Source organism: Ursus maritimus, unplaced genomic scaffold (genome assembly GCF_017311325.1).
Source record: "Ursus maritimus isolate PB19 unplaced genomic scaffold, ASM1731132v1 scaffold_19, whole genome shotgun sequence".
In the NCBI taxonomy this organism is placed as follows: Eukaryota; Metazoa; Chordata; class Mammalia; order Carnivora; family Ursidae; genus Ursus; species Ursus maritimus.
Window position 1 is genome coordinate 53,019,859 of NW_024424341.1, and position 15,760 is coordinate 53,035,618.

The following is a 15,760-nucleotide window of genomic DNA, read 5'->3' on the forward strand; positions in this document are numbered from 1 at the left end:
GCTCCCGTGAGACCTGTGTGTGTATTAACGCGATGGAATACTATTCTGCAGTGAAAAAGAGCGAGCAGCCTGGATGGCTCTCATGGCCACTGTGCGGAGCCCAGGAAGCCGGTACACACTAGCATATAGAGTAGGGTTCAGAGTTGGGCAGAAGAGGTCAGGATGGTGGTTACTGGGGATGGAGGAGGGTAAGGAGGGACATGAGAGCTTTTAGGGGGCCGGAAACTTCTAGCTCGGTCTGTGTGGTGGTTGCTCAGGTGAATAAATTCATAAAAATTCATTGAGACTGCATTTAAAATGTGTGTGCTTTACATAAAATGGATCCCAGTAAAAGAAAAAAAAACAAGCTGAGCTAGGAGCTAGACATTGACAGAAGGGCGGGTGGGAGCCACAGAAGAGTTTTGAGCCAGGGCCAGACCCAGTCATATCTGAATGTTGGGAGAGTCCTCAGGGTCTGGGGAGGCGGGTGCGTGAGAGAGGCCAGGGTCTGCCACAGCCTCAGTTCCTGATTGGCTCTTTAACCCTGGTAAGCCCCCACCGCACCCCTCTCCGGGCCCTCTTTTCCCCATCCAGTCCTCTCGTGGGAGTGGAGGCAAAGCAAGCAGGGAAGAAGCCCAAAGTACCGTGAGACTGAGCCCCTTGACAACTCTCTGGTTCATGCCTACGGCCTGAGCCCTGGTGCAGGGCCTTCAGGAAGTGCTGATTTTGTGAGGGGAAGTGCAGAAGCTGCTGGAAGGGGGGCCTCAGGACTGATGCCCCACTTTGGGAATAGGTGCAGGTAGGTGGGGGCAGATGCACGATACTTCAGAGCAGAAGATCTCTCATGTGTTCTCTTAGTTTCTTAGTGAATTCAGAGCCCCTTCTAACCAGTTCCTGCCTTGTCTCAGCAGAAGCCACTGTGGTAGAAGGTGAGGAGTTTGGGCCACCCAGGTATTCAGTGTTTTCATTCCGTGATCTTCACTGAGGCCCTGCATATGCCAGCCCTTGACATTGAAGACAGTAGAGAACAAAAATGAAAATATGGTGCAGTCATCTCTGCGCTTCTGAATGGGCCTGCTGGCTAAGGGCTGGGGCTCTGGAGTCAGGCTGCCTGAGTCAGATCCCAGCTCCCCCCCACCTCTGCTGTGACTGTGGGCAGGTTTCTTGATTCTCTCTCTGCCTTGGTTACCTTGTGTGTAGAACGAGGCCACAATACCCACTTCGCCTCCTTTTTGGAGATTTTGTGAGGTCCTTTATATATAAAGGACTTAGCATGGTGCTGGGCTCAAAAAATATTGTGATAGAGGAGCGCCTGGGTGGCTTGGTCGGTTAAGCGTCTGCCTTCGGCTCAGGTCATGATCCCAGGGTCCTGGGATCGAGCCCCATATCGGGCTTCCTGCTCAGTGGGGAGCCTGTTCCTCCTCCTCCTCCCTCTGCTGCTCCCCCTGCTTGTGCTTTCTCTGTGTCAAGTAAAGAAATCTTAAAAAAAAAATATGGTGGTAGAGACAGATTCACAGGGCCGTGAGGGCTTCAGAAAGGGCTTCCTAGAGAAGGGGACATCCAAGCTGAGGCCTGAAGGAGTGTGCTGGAGCAGTAGGGTGTGACTAGGAGGACTGAGTCTGGTAGGGGATCTGGCAACACTGCGAGGAGAGCTTCCTGCAGAGGGAGGGTGTTGGAAATGTCATCAGAGATCCCATCTAGTTCCTGTCTCCTTTACGCCCAGGTGGGCTGGCGTCCAGAGGAAGGGCAGTCTGTGGCAGTGGGTGGTGCAAGCCCCAGTTTAGCTCTCAGGGCCGAGGCATGAGGCTATCTGTGGATTTGGAGGGAAATCCAAAGATAGCTCAGCAGAAAAGGATGACTCTCAGCCCGGGCTTCCCCGCAAATCGAAGGAAGCAAGGATGAATCAGCCTCTCAAAGTAGAATGAAGCCACTGTGGGAAGTGAAACCTCAGTTAGAGGTCCAAGGCCACTCTGCCTCTGACTCACCCCAGACAGGGCAGAAGGAGGGCTTAGCCGCAGGGCAGGCTGGGTGTGAATCAGGGGCCTGCAGCCAGATTCCCAGCCTCCAGGCCTGGCACCTCTTGAAACCTCAGTTTCTGTATCTTTACGATGAGGTGGAGCAGGTGGAAAGTGGTCATGCTGATTTACAGAAAGGGAGCACACAGTAGGACCTCCAGAAGTGCCAGCCCCTTCCCCTTTCCTGTCTGAGTCTTACCAGATAATGAAATGAGTATGTGGAGTGGTTTGGGGTTCTTGTTAGTCTCCTGATGGATGAGTAGTCATCTAGGTTCTGGTGAGATGACTCGGGGAAGGGGGGAGGGCAGGAGAAGAAAGAGCAGCTGTGCATTGTGTTTGAAAATCAATAGCAATAATAAAGATGATCAGCTATCTCTCTCGCATGTTTGGTTCTTACTAAATATCCGACCCTCTGTGCCACTCTCTGTTTCCTTCTTCACAGCAGTTCCATGGGAAGGTGGGCCCATTTTAGAGGTGAGGTAAAGTGTTCAGAGAGGTGAAGCCACTTGCCCAAAGTCACACAGCCAGTAGATGGCAGAGCTAGGCTTTGGACCATGAGCCAAATCCTGGATTTGAAGCCCTTGCTTTTAGGGTGAAGGCTATTGAGGGCATCGTGGCCTACGGAGCTGGGAGGGGACTTAGAGGAGGTGTCTGCTTTATAGATCGGGAAATGGACAGGACAAGGGCCTTCCACTGGACGACCTGCCTGTTGGGAGTGTACATATGTTTAGAAAGAAACACCAGCTTTTCTGGCTTTGTTGAACGTTTATTACAAAGTTGAGAGCAGAGACTGGTGAGCTGTGCCCCCTGCCCACCTCCCCACCAGATATTCTCTGCAGCTCTGGAAAACTGTGTCCTCCTTGCTCTTCCACCAGGGGGCGCTGCCTCCTGCCACCTCTCAGCCTCAGGCCTGGTTCCTTTAGCTCCGCTATCCAGTGGTAGCTAAGGCACCCCAGGATCCTGGACTCTGGGCCCCCAGTCCCCTCCTCCTCTGGGACCCAGGAGTCTCAGCCCCCAGGCACCTCCACTTCTAACTGAAAGCTGGAGGTCATCCATAGCAGCATAGTAAGGATGTTTTGTCCAGGCTATGTGGGGTAGTAGTGACTATTTTCCCATTTGGGGCAGGGGTTTGGGTGTGTGTGTGTGGCCACAGTCTTTCTCCTTGAGCCAGTGTCTCCTCCAGCAGCAGTCAGTGAGTGAGCCCACCCTAGGGTGGGGCCCCTTTGGTCCTTGCACTTGAGGTGCTTTATTCGTAGGGCTGGGTGAGGAGTAGCAGGGACAATGTCCTCCACCTCAATCCTGGGGAAAGTCGCTTGATTCTTCCTCCATGCATCCTGGGGAGAGAAGCAGAGAGATGGATAGATAGGCCAGAAACCAGAGGGAGAGCAAGAGCAGGGACACTGAGGTGAAGACAGACAGACATCAGTGGACGAAAGAGGAAGAGGGTGGGTGTACCTGCTACCAAGAGACTGGGCATTCGGACAGAGACTGGGAATATGCCCAGGGACAGGCAGACAGACCACGCAAAGAAAGGGAGAGGGTATTGAGGGTCAGCAAAGGGGAGAAGGGCTGTCTCCTTCCTCCCCTGCCACTCCAGTCCCAAACTTAGAGTCCTTTCCTCCAGACAGGCAGAGCAGAAGAGAAAGAACAGCATTGTCTCCAAGGCCATCCCCTCCTCACTTAGCCGTATGGGGTGCTATCCACAGGCACCCTTTCTCCAGGATGTTTTTCTGCCCGAGTCCCAGCTGCCTCACCAGCTACGTGGCCTCCTGGCTTGGTTCTGGAAGCTGTCTCGATCCCAGGGCAGTGCTAAGCAGCTCAGTTAGGGTGTCCAGCTTCCCTGCCAGTGCATCCATCCGCTTCTCCAGGGCCTGATGTGAGCTGCTTAGACCCAACTGCAAGTCACACAGGATCATGTGCATCTGGGCAGAGAGGGGGTCGGAGGTATCAGCAGGCTGAGGTTGACTTTCTCCTTATCCCAGCTGCTTGGCTCAGTGCTTTTCACACATGGTTTAAATCCTCTTAAAAGTGTGGGGAGTGAGAATTCCGTTCCTGGTTTTACAAATCTGGAAACGGGCCTGGAGCAGTTAAATGACGTGCCCAAGGCAGCACCTAGAGTAAGGCCTAGTTCAAAGAGCCTAGGTGCTCACTAAGTGTTTGTGGAACTGATGAATGACTTTAAAATGCCCTTTCATTACCTTCTCAAACTAGGATTCACAGCTTCATCCTTGAGGGTGTGTGAGCTTTCTGTGAGAATTCTTGAATTCTCAGTTTGGGGCTAGATAATCTTCCTGCCAATTTGGGCAGATCTAGGCCCCCACCTCCCCACTGAGATCTGCCTTGCAGTGTAGGGGCCTGCATCTGTGACTGTGCTTGCCATGGCATTGGTGCCAAGGGCCACTGTTTGAATTGTCTCGGGCTAATGAGAAAAAGCAAAGGCCTCTTGATAAGCAAAAGGCGCTGTGAGCCAAGTGGACGGGTGTGACATCACCGTCCCCAAGCCCTGGCTCAATCAAGTGGTCCCAGCAGAAGGGCAAGCTGAGTCAGCTTCAGCTGGGCAAGCCTGCCCAGCACGGAGGCCCCTACTGCCCTGGGCCCCTCTTTGCAATAACAGCAGAGATTGACTTTTACCGAAACAATGTGCCCCATCTGTGTCAGTATGATTAATTTGCATTTTACTGGTTTTGCCATTTGTGTTTGAACTTGGTTTGTATATTTGCTTTGGTTTTATTGTTGTCTAAAAGTCATAGTTGGAAGGAATTTTATATCCGTCCACATTAACTCGACAATAAAAATAATGTAAAACAAAACACTGGAGTTCTTTGTGCAATTCCTCCCTCCCTCCCTCCCTCCCTCCCTCCCTCCCTTCCTTCCTTCCTTTCCTCCTTCCTTCCTTTCTTAAGTTTAAAAGGAATCAGTCCCCGCCATGAGTTGAGGAAATCATCACATCATTCATTCAACCACAAACCTTTGTCGAGTGCGCATGTGTGTGTGTGCCAGACCCCTGCCAGTGTTCGCTATGCTGGGGCCAGATGTCCCTACCAGCTGCCCTGGCCTCCCTTCTCTTTCAGACCTCCTCCCGCAGGGTCCCGGTACCTTGGAGATGTCCACCATGGAGTTCACTTGTTCGCGGAGCTTTCTGTGTTTCAGCCGCACCTGGCGGAACCTGTGGGAAGAAGCAGGAGGTCAGAAGTGACCCCAGCTTGGGGAGGGGAGAAGGGGAGGAGAGACTCACATAGACGCGGTCCAGTGAGGAAGCCTTGCCCGAGCTGAAGCACCCCTGAGCCCACCTCTTAGGTAGAGCCCCAGTTAGCCTGACCCACACACAGAGAGGCTTGGACCCACAGACACAGACGTACAACACAGATCTTCAGAGACGGAGTCACTGTGAGGTCCAGTGGACATCTGTTCCCTGAGCCCACACGTGGGTGTCCTGACCTGGGCACACACTCGCATTCGCTCACGCACACCAGGCAGAAAGGAGGAGATGTGCACAGAGAGGCCCTCACCTGTTGATGGCGGCTAGCAGCCTGCGCTGGTGCCTGCGGGCAGCTCCACGGTCCTTCCTGCGTGTGTGTTTGTAAAACATCCAGGCCTCTTGCAGCACTCGGGCAGCTGATTCCTTCATCTGGGGGTGGGCACAGTGTCAGTGGAGGCAGACCCCTAGGGCTCTGGGAGGAGGAGGGGACGGTGTCTGGACTCCCTGGTCTCAGGGAGGAGGGGGAGGGACTCCTGGGCTGAGGGAGGCGTGTGCTGTGGGTGCCGCATGCCCAGCCTCACCTCTTTGGCGTACTGGATGTCCATCATGAAGTTGTGCACGTGCTTCTCTGCCTTATTAAACTCCAGCTTCCGGGCCACCACGGCCACCAGCAGGGCTGTGCAGCAGACCCCCTGTGGGCACAGCAGACACTATGACAGAGGGCTGTGGGACTCCTGTGCCACAGACTTCCTCCCTGAACCCTCCCAACAGCCACAGAAGGCAGGCAAGACCACCCCTGGTTGACAGATGAGCAGGCCCAGAGAGGGGAACTAGGGTCCCACAGCCCTGAGGGTAGAGCTAGAATCAGAGGCATGTGTCTGAGTCCCACTTGCGTGTGTAGTGTTTATACTACCAGAATGCCCTCTTTCGTTAAAGGTATGATTGGAGAAGGGGAGAAGGGCTGATTCTGGGTGAGAGGCAGAGCTTGGGCTCCTGCAGGAGCCCTTCCTCCCCACTGCTCACACCCAGTTGGCCGTCACCAAAGGTGTCCCTCCTCCTCCTTCCACCTCTGGGGCTTCTGCCCAGTTCTGGCCCTGTCCCTTCCCTCCTGGACCATCTCCTGACCCGGACCCCAGGGAGATCTAACAATTATGACCCTGCCCCGTTACCCTAATCTAGGCTCCCACTGCCCCAAACTTCTTACCCTTGCTTTCAGAGCCTCCCAAGGTCTAGGCCTCTCCTCCAGACAACTCAGCCTGGCCTCATTCTCCCTCAGCTGCCCAAGCATCTTGGCCTGAACACTCCCCCACTTCTCCCAAGGCCTCTGATCCATCAGCTGCTCGGTGGCACCTGCTAGTCTTCCTTGAGTTACGGTGAATTTTCTTCTGAAGTCTTCCCCTTCCCCAAGCTGTGTCTCAGCTCATGAAAACTGAACAGTTTACTAGTTACAAACACTGTCTCCAGGACCGCTTGTGTTCCAAGCCCAGGTCTGAGCACGTTATTCACTTTCTTCCCTGTAAAAGGGGCATGCCCTCACAGTATCACTCTGGATTCCTTAAGTTAACACCCAGGAAGTGTTCAGAGCAGAGGCTGGCACGGAGTATGTACTCGATAAAGTTAGTTATGATTATTCCGTTGTGCCGGGGAACCTCCCTGCCAGGAGTTGGGCTGTGAGGTCAAGCACAGATCGCCTGATCTCTCTAGGTCTGTTTCTCCTGTCAAATGAGGGAGGAGGTTCCAGGCAGCCCTGAGGGTCCCTGGCCCTTGGAGAGTGTTTCCCTGGCTGAATCTCTGCCCCTCTTTCTTGATCCCAAAGACTCACATCTGTGGGAAGGGGATCACACTTCCCTGTCACCCCATCCATCACTAGTGGAAATGTAGCATGTCCTTTCTGGGACAACATCAGGGCTGGGGGCTGGCAGCCTGAGTCCCTGGGGTGGGGGGGAGCCAGATCTCATGGGGAGGTAAAGCCAAGGCCTTGGGTGCTGGGTCCTGGATGAGGATAGGGGCTAGGTCGGGGGAACTGGATGCCTGGGTCTAGGAAGGGAAGGTGGTAGATGTCTGGATTCAGGAGGCTTGACTCTGGGTAGGCTCTGCCTCATCCTTGACATGAGCTGGAGTCGGGGCAGCTGGATGCTTGGGACTGGTTACAAATAACAGCCTTCCCACCCCCACCCCTTGACCTATTTACTGAGTATTTCCTATGTGCTGGGTGCTGAGACCCTTCACGTGGTTTAATTAATCTCAGGAACCCCATGAGGAGTACACTAGTATCAGCATCCCCCTTTTATAGATGAGGAAACTGGGAGATTATAGCTTGATCCCAGCTTGGAAGTGGCAGAAGCAGGATTTGAAGCCAGGCAGCCTGACCCCACAGGCATGCTTTTGATGAAGCCTTAATGGAGGCTGGTGACTGGGTTCCTGGGTCCTGGAGGAGCCTAGAGCTAGGAAAACGGGCCTGTATCCTAGACAGTTGAGAAGGTAGTGGGAGTGAGGGGCAAGATATATGAGCCTTCATGAGGCTCAGGGCTGGATTCCTGGATTCTGGAAGGCAATGGGGCTGGGAAGTCAGGGGCCTGTGTTCCTGAGGACGGTGAGGCCTAGGGTCTTAGGTTCCAAAGAAAACGAGGACTTAGGAGATGGATTCCTGGATTTTGAAAGGAAATGGGGCTGTGGGGTGTCCAGACACCCAAGTTTCTTGGGGGTGGTGTCCTTGAGTGCGTTTGTTGGCTCCATGATTTCCTTGGGCCCAGGGGATGAGCAGTGGGGGGTATGGGTGGGGTCCTTGAGGGGTCTGTACTCACCATGACTCCAGTGCAGAGACAGACAATCTTGCCCCACATGGTGCCTGGCACCACATCTCCATAGCCAATGGTCAGGAATGTGATGGGGATCAGCCACAGTGTGTCTGAAAGGTGTCCGGTGGCATTAACGGCCTGCCTGTGGGGAAGGATGGCTTAGTTCTCAAACCCTACCCCAGGGGTTCCTGTGATGTCTAATCTCTCCTTCCTAACGCACCTACAGTCCCCAGGAGCACTCAGAGAAAAAGTCAGTCCGTTCTGGGCTTTGGAGAGCCTGCCTGGCTTCCTCTCTGCTGTGTGAGCTGGGCAGGATAGGCTCAGCCACTCTGGGCTGTGGCATTCGAACCTGGTTCCAGCCAATTCCAAAGCCTGTTTGGTTTTAGCCTGGCTACCAGGACTGCTGGCTCTCAGAGTGCGTGGTTGAGGGGTTGAGAGGGGGCAGAAACCCAGCCCAAAGTCCAGTTGTCACACTCTGGCAGGGATTGCATCCACCCAGAGGGAAGGGGCGCCTTTTTCTCTTCATTTCTTTTTCTTTTTTAAAGATTTTATTACTTTTTTAAAGTAATCTCTACACCCAACATGGGGCTCAAACTCACAACCCCAAGATCAAGAGTCGCACACTCCACCAATTGGGCCAGGCAGGGGTGCCTTTTTCTAATGTCCATAAAGATGCTCTATGGCCCACAGGGGTCCTGTCAAGACTAAAAAGGCAGGACCCTGCCCTCCCTTCCCTCACTTCATAGAAGGGCATTGAGTTCCAGCCATGGAAGGGATGGAAAATCCTGATATGTCTAAACTTGACCCCACAGACCCCTTGCATCAGGGTCAGCAGGGAAAGCTTCATTCGTGAGGCTCCAGACACGTCAGACCCGCTACACTAGTGTCTGGAGGTGGGGACTGAATTTGCACTGTTAAGCCCGACTCCCCTCATCCAGAAGTACATTCAAGTTTGAGGACTTCTGCCTTGGGGTTTAGAAATTTGACCCCCCTGCCCACCCTCGTATTTTTCAGAGGAGAAACATGGTGGGAGGAAAACTGAGATCCTACAAGATGAATGAGTTTAAAATTGTGAAAGACTGGAAATGCCGGGGAGACTTCCAAGATGGTGAAATGTGACACCCATTTTACAGATGTAGAAACAGAGGGTCAGAGAGAAGGATCTAAAGCCAGTTCTTGTCATTCCCCACTTCCCCTCAAGAATCCTTTGCCAGATATACTAAACCAGAGGTTCCCAAACTTGAGCCGGGGTCAGAATCCCCTGTGAAAACAGTTTGCTGGACCCCCAGCTGCCAGAGTTTTGGATTTGGTAGGGCCTGAGAATTTGGATTTGCAGCAAGTTCCCAGGTGATGCTTCCAGTCCTGGAACCACACTTTAAGACCCACTGGCTAAGATTACCATCACTTTCTTTATCTGTAAGAGAGAGAACTTGAGGCCCAGCCTCCGGTCTGTCCAGCAGGCAGCCTGGAATCCTGTAACCATTCCCTGCAGGAAATGCCCTTCCGGAGCAGCCCCAAATCACCACCGTCCCAGGATCATGGGGAGCACCTACAGTGCATCTGTGCTAATTCAGAAGAGGTGTCAACGTCCTCCAGGAGGCAGTTGCAACCTTTGGCCAGGCCCCAGTACCTGGGTTTAGAGAAAGAACAGGTGCCCCGAACCCTGAGGCAGGACGGGGGTGGAAGCGGGAAGGGAAGGGCCTGCTAGGGTCTGTGTGTGTCTTTGGAGACTGGTGGCTGCCAGCGGAGGAAGGGCCAGAGCTGGGCCCTTGGTTCCAGCCACCCCAGTGGATGAGTGTGGACAAACAGCTTTCTCCTCTGCTTTGCCCCAAAGGGGCCCAAGCGGTTCCACCTTCCAGGGCAGCTGTGGCTGTGAGCGGCTCCTCCAGGTGCGCTAGGTACCCCCACCGCTCACCCCCAGCACCCTCACCTCTCGGCCACCGACAGCACCCAGGCGGTGGTGAGCCAGAGGCCAAGCGTGAGGCAGAGCAGCAGGCGACCGGGGTGCGTGTTCATGTACAGCTTGGCCACGAACCAGTGGCGGAAGCGGACCTGGTTGAGGGCGCCGATGCTGCGGTACGACGCGTTGAGCAAAACGCCGCTGCGCAGGAGGACGGCGCGGGGCACCAGGTAGAGGCGCAGCAGCATGGCCAGGGACAGCAGTGCCTCCCCCTCATCCAGGAAGCCCGGCCAGGACTGCGTCGCCGCGGGCCGGGACCCCAAGCCCTGGGCGCACGGCGGACCCCGCACCGGCGCTGGGTGCAGCCCGCACACAGCCAGCTCCAGCACGATCTGCGCCGCCTGCCGCCCGGTCAGCGCCACGCGCCAGTCCCGGAGCCCGTTGTCGGTCATGAACAACTGCGGGGAGGGGACAGATGGGGGAGGGGGTCACACGAAGGTCAGGCGGCCGCCGCCTGCCAGAGCCGGGAGATAAGGGGGGCGTGCCCATCGGGGGCCGGGGCGGTTAGGGCGGGCAGGGTTGGGGAAGGTGGAGAGGAGTGGGGCCAGGACCTTGAGGAGGACGTCTCTGCACTTTGTTCCTCACCCCCTCCGCCTCAGTTTCAGCCCACTTCCAGAATATCCTGTGTACTCCACATTGTTCTATATAGTGAAGATACAGGTGCACAGAGCAGAAAGCCCTGCCTTCCTGAAGCTTACAGCCCACATGCACAGAGCCATCTCCTCCTCCTGTTTCTGGGGGTGGGGGTAGTAACTAACTGAAAACCGCATGGCATTGGCAATGACAATAGCGAACGATTACAGGGCACTTTGAATGGGCCAGGCACTGCTCTGTCTATCTCCTTTACGTGTTATGACTCAGGAAATGCTCACAACACAGTGAAATTGAAAGTATTTTTACCCCCATTTTACAGATGCAGAAACTGAGGCCCAGGTCTCTCAGGTGTAGCTGCACAGCTGAGCTACAAATCCAGGCCACTTAACTGTTTGAATGACTGCTATGAACGATGATGTGTACTTTTTACTGAGCAGGCACCGCGGGGGGAATTACTGCACATGATGGGAAACCCCCATTTTATATACGAAGGTTTTGGGGGATGGGGTGAAGGGGGAAGGGGTAAAGGCAACAGGATCTAGGGATGTGGGGGATGGGATGAAGGGAGAGCTCCAGTGGAGAGTTGAGTGTCTGGGTGAGACATGACATGGGAGGGGGGTGATTGGCACAGAGATGGGGAGCTCGGGAGTAGGGAAGGACCTTCAGGCGCATAACGTGGATTTCAGGTTGCTTGGGACTGGAATAGGTGAGGCCTCAGGGATGGAGGACAGAGATCTGGGGGGCTGGGCCTGGAGTGAAGCTGCCTGGGGGTGGGAACTCTCAGCATCCATGGGCATCCACTGGGAGACAGGGCTGCAGGTGGAGCACGGGACTGGATTGCTCCAGGAGGCTCAGTCTGTCTATCTGTGGTTATTCTCATCTCGGTGGGTGAGGGTGTGGACCAATCTCAGGGTGGAGAAACCTCATTACTCAGACCAGGAGGAGGAGAAGGGTGGAAAGTGTGAGCTGACAGGGAGTGGTGGGGGCTGGGGGGAGCAAGGAAGGGGCCCAGGGGTGGGGCCTGCCCTACCTGGACCTCTTTGGCGTGAAAGGCCACGATAAGACAAAGGAGCAAGAAGGTGGAAATGCTGATCATGCATTTAACCAGGAACAGGTAGAGCGCCCACTGTTGGGAGGGACAGAAAAAGGGGTCAGTCCCCTCCACCTTCCTCCCATAATGCTATCCCTTCTCAATTCCCAATTTCCTGGCCTCCTCCACCCATCCCCCTGTCTCTCCCCACCTCAAACCTGGTCCCACCCCGTGCCTCAGTTTTGGGGAACTCTCAAAACGATCATCTAGTCCCTAGGGAGAGTGCCCTCTTCCTTCCCAGCCTGATAGCCAGTGTGTTCCCTCCTCTTCAGCCATTCTCCTATGATCCACACCTGAGGGGAGACCTTGTGACTCACAGCCCTTTTTAATTCCCTCATCCCCTTCCCCACCAAAAACAGTTCCTTGGTTAGGGGGTGGGGAAGAGGGGAGGTCTAGAAACAGACATCTGGCCTCTAGAAAGTCCCCCCTCCCTTCCCTGACCACACAGCTGGTTCAGCCCTAGAAAGCAACCTGCCCTAGAAGGTCCTAACACCTTCCCAATTCCCCAAGCAGCCTAGAATGATCACCCGATACCCAAGGAGTGAGTGACACCCTCCCACCCCCCACCCAATCCAGGGCACTGGGTCCCTGAGACCCCAGCCCCAGCTCTGAGGAAGGTCCCTGAGTCCTTGCCCCTGTGTCTCCTTCCCCTTGCCCTCTCTCCTGGCTCTAAGCCCAGGGCAGATCTGGCCGGAAGCACATGGCCTCCAGAAACCACAGAGAGATTTTTTGCCCTCTCTTTGTGTGGCAATACCTTGGAGAGATCTAGAATTCTGGAAGGGGAGGTTTAGGGGGGACTGGGACTGCTGGATTCCCTAGGAGGAGTGTTGTCAGGGAGAGGGATCCACCTGGGCTCCCATCCTGAGTTTAGCACCTGTTTCTCTGCAGATGTCTGCCAGCTCCCCTGGCCCCGCCAGGGCCCCACCTCTGTGCAGGGGAAGAGGGCCAGTTTCCTGCCCCAGGGGACCTGCCCCCCCACCCCTCCCTGAACAATGGTGCTGTTGTTCATAGCCCTCCCCTACCCCTTCATTCTTCTAAGGCTCCCTGGTTCTCCTGTCTTTCTTTAGTTTGTCCCAAACTCCACTTCACCAGACATACCCTCTGTCCACACTGCACCCACTTCTCTCTACTTGGCTGGTTCCTCTTCCCCCAAATCCCTGACTCGGTCTCTGAAATTTCCCTGTCTCTGGGGATGCTTCTGTTTCCATCTCTATTTATGTCTGAGGGTCTCTGTTTCTGTCAGACTTTCCATCTCTCTGTGTGTATCTCAACTTGGGGAGCTCTTTCTCTGCGGCTGTACTTCTGTCTCTTCCTGCATTGTCTCCATCTCTGTGTGTCTCTGTCTCCAGTCACAGTCTCTCCCCACCCCTCCCCCCCTGCTGCTGCTATCTCCATCTTGTTCCCCTGCACTCCCCCAGTTGGGCACCTGCCTCTCTTCCAGCCCCTCCCCCCGGGGAGCAGGTGTCTGGGTCCCTGCAAAATGAGCTCCTAAGACTGAGAATGAGGTGGGGAGGAGGCATGGATGTTGTTGAGGCACAAGTAGAAAGGGGGCTGAGGAGGACCCTTAGGGTCATGCAGCTCAACCCTCACCCCCAGTTTACAGATGGGGAAACTGAGGCTCAGAAAGCTGCAGCAGCTTCCCCAGAGTCCAGCTGCTGGAGGCAGCATCCTGGCAGATGGCAGAGGGAAGGAAGAAATGAGAGGTGAGAAGGGGGAGAGAGGGAGTGGGGTAGGAAAGACCCCCTGTCCCTTCCCATCTGCCGGGAGCTCACGTCCCCACCTCCCCTGCTGGGCGGGGTGCTGAAGCGTGGGAGCGGCGGGTAGGCCCTGGCCATGCTTCCTGTTGGCATGGGCTTCGGTGGCCCCACCCCCTCTGTGCCCGCTGCCCTGGCCTCGGCTGCCCGGCCAGAGGAAGCTGGCCTGCCCTGACCCTCCATGTGGCTCCTGGTCACTTCAGAACTGCCCTCCTCCGCCGCCCCCAAATACAAGCCTGAGCCTCCTTCCTCCAGGAATGCCCCCCAACCCAGTCCTCACGTCAGTGCCGCCCCCCCCCCCCAGACAGCCCAATTCCACATCCCTTACCCTAGACAGTTCTCCAAACCCCTCCTTTCCGGTTAAGCAACTCTGTTCTGTCCTTAATCCACTGATTCTGACCCCTGTCCTCCATCTGCCCCATTGCTGCCCAGAAGGAGGCTGGAATGTGCCGAGAGCCTGTTCAGACCTGTCCTGGCCCCACCTGTCCTTTTCCTCCCCACTCACACTATCCTCGGTCAGGCCCCCTTCCCCCAAAGACGCTCTAAACCTCCTTCAGACCTAGAGGCCTGGGGTCCCAGCCCCCTCCCCCGGGACCTAGGAGTCCAAGCCACTGTGCACCTACTTCTCCACTATACCCCAGACTAAATAACATGCAGACCCTGGGGAGGCTGGGAATGATGGACGTGGGAGGGGCAGGGGCTTGTTTTCCGTTTCCCACCCCCACCCCAGCTAGGTTTTTTGGTCTCTGCCTTTTTGGTCTCTGCCCTTTGCTGCTGAGGCACTGCGTAAACCTGAGTTTAGATAAGGACCAAGGAGCTGCCGCCTACTTGGAAGAAGTTAGTCTTTCTCCCCACGCTCCCTTCACTGAACCTGGGGCTACCTCTCCCCTGATCTGTTCTTGGGAGATTGGAGGATCTGATCAGCCATCCCCTGGCCTCCAGGGGTCCCGGACCTGCAGATGTCCCAATGCAAACCTTCAAAGACTGAAACACCGTGACCCCTGTTCCCTTCCTTTTGCAGAAAGAGCCCTGAGCATTTACCTCCCTTGCGTCCCAGGAGTCCAGACCCTCAGCTCCCTCCTCCTTCAGACCCAGGAGCGCAGACCCCCAGCTCCTCCACCCTCAGATTTAGGGGTTCAGGCCCCCAGGTCCTTCCCCCTCAGACTTAGGACTCCAGGTCCCCAGCCCCTCCTCCCTCACACTTAGGGATCCCGACCTTCCGCTCCCTCCTCCCTCAGACCCAGGAGTCTCAGCCCCCAGCCTCCCATTGCCCAGGATAAGAGCCCCACTCACCGGGCACCCTCCGAACCATAGCATCTCGGCGTGTAGTACCATGAGTCCGATGCCAATTCCCGCCAGCGCTAGTGCCCAGCCAGCCAGCCACTTCTCCTGCTCCAGCAGCCGCTTTCGCCGCTGTAGGGCCCCCAGGCCTGGCACCAGCTCCCCGCCCATGGCCCCTGCGGTCTTGGGGCTCAGCCAGCTTCCTGCCCAGGGTCCCCCACCTCGCAGCACACAAAGGGCAGCCACTGTGGCTTGCAGGTCCTCGGCCTGCTCTGCTCCTCGCTCTGGGGCTCTTGCTTTGAGGCACAGAGAGAGTCTGTGCCCTCTGGGGGTGGTGACGGCTGGGCAGGGCAGGGAGGGGCTGGCGTGGCCCTTGGGCAGAGGGGAGGCTCCCCAACCTCCCTTCTCAGCCTAAGGAGGGACTGGGGTGTGTCTTGGGGCAGAGCAAGGAAGAGGCGTGCATCCACGTGGATAAAGACACATACTGGCACACAATAGATTGTGTCACACACAACGGTCTGCACTTGGTAATACACACCTAAACTCAGCCACACCCAGACACCACAAGACACCGGGTGATAAACCCTCACACACAGCATGGCCGGAGACGGAACCAAACACACATGAGGCACACAACACAACCGACAGTGAGTGACTCACAGCTCCCGATGAGCTCGGCAACCCACAGCCACACCCAGACACCACACAGATGGTGTGACACACGCCGGCACTCAGCACGGCAGGCAGTGCCCCGTGGCGCCCATGACCACCCAAACTGTCCACACACAGGCACAAAAACTGCAATCGAAACTGGTACAACGTCCTTTTGCACAAGCAGCCACCCCCAGACTCTACTGCTACATTAACACAACACATACCAATGGTTCCTCAGACACACAACATGTTACTTAGTGACACCCACGTGCCACACTCAACACAGCTGTGTGGACTGTATGCTAACAGCGTCCCAAACGTGATACAGCTGTGGAGTGGCGCCTGACATGTGCAGACACACAACATTTGGGGACACACACCATGGCAGTCCTCAAGCACCCAGCACACAGCGAAATGCACACGGAGACACATCGTG

General features: G+C 55.7%; 1 protein-coding gene across 1 annotated transcript; it reads right to left on the minus strand.

Moving 5' to 3' along the window:
- Positions 1-2,744: 2,744 nt before the first annotated feature.
- Positions 2,745-15,534, minus strand: KCNN4 (potassium calcium-activated channel subfamily N member 4). Its single transcript, XM_040634106.1, has 9 exons — positions 14,683-15,534; positions 11,576-11,671; positions 9,922-10,349; positions 7,998-8,133; positions 5,775-5,885; positions 5,504-5,622; positions 5,091-5,160; positions 3,749-3,916; positions 2,745-3,328 (listed from the first exon to the last, which is right to left on the minus strand). Exons 1-8 carry the CDS (start codon positions 14,839-14,841, stop codon positions 3,752-3,754), a joined length of 1,284 nt encoding a protein of 427 aa, XP_040490040.1. The 5' UTR covers positions 14,842-15,534; the 3' UTR covers positions 2,745-3,328; positions 3,749-3,751.
- Positions 15,535-15,760: the final 226 nt, after the last annotated feature.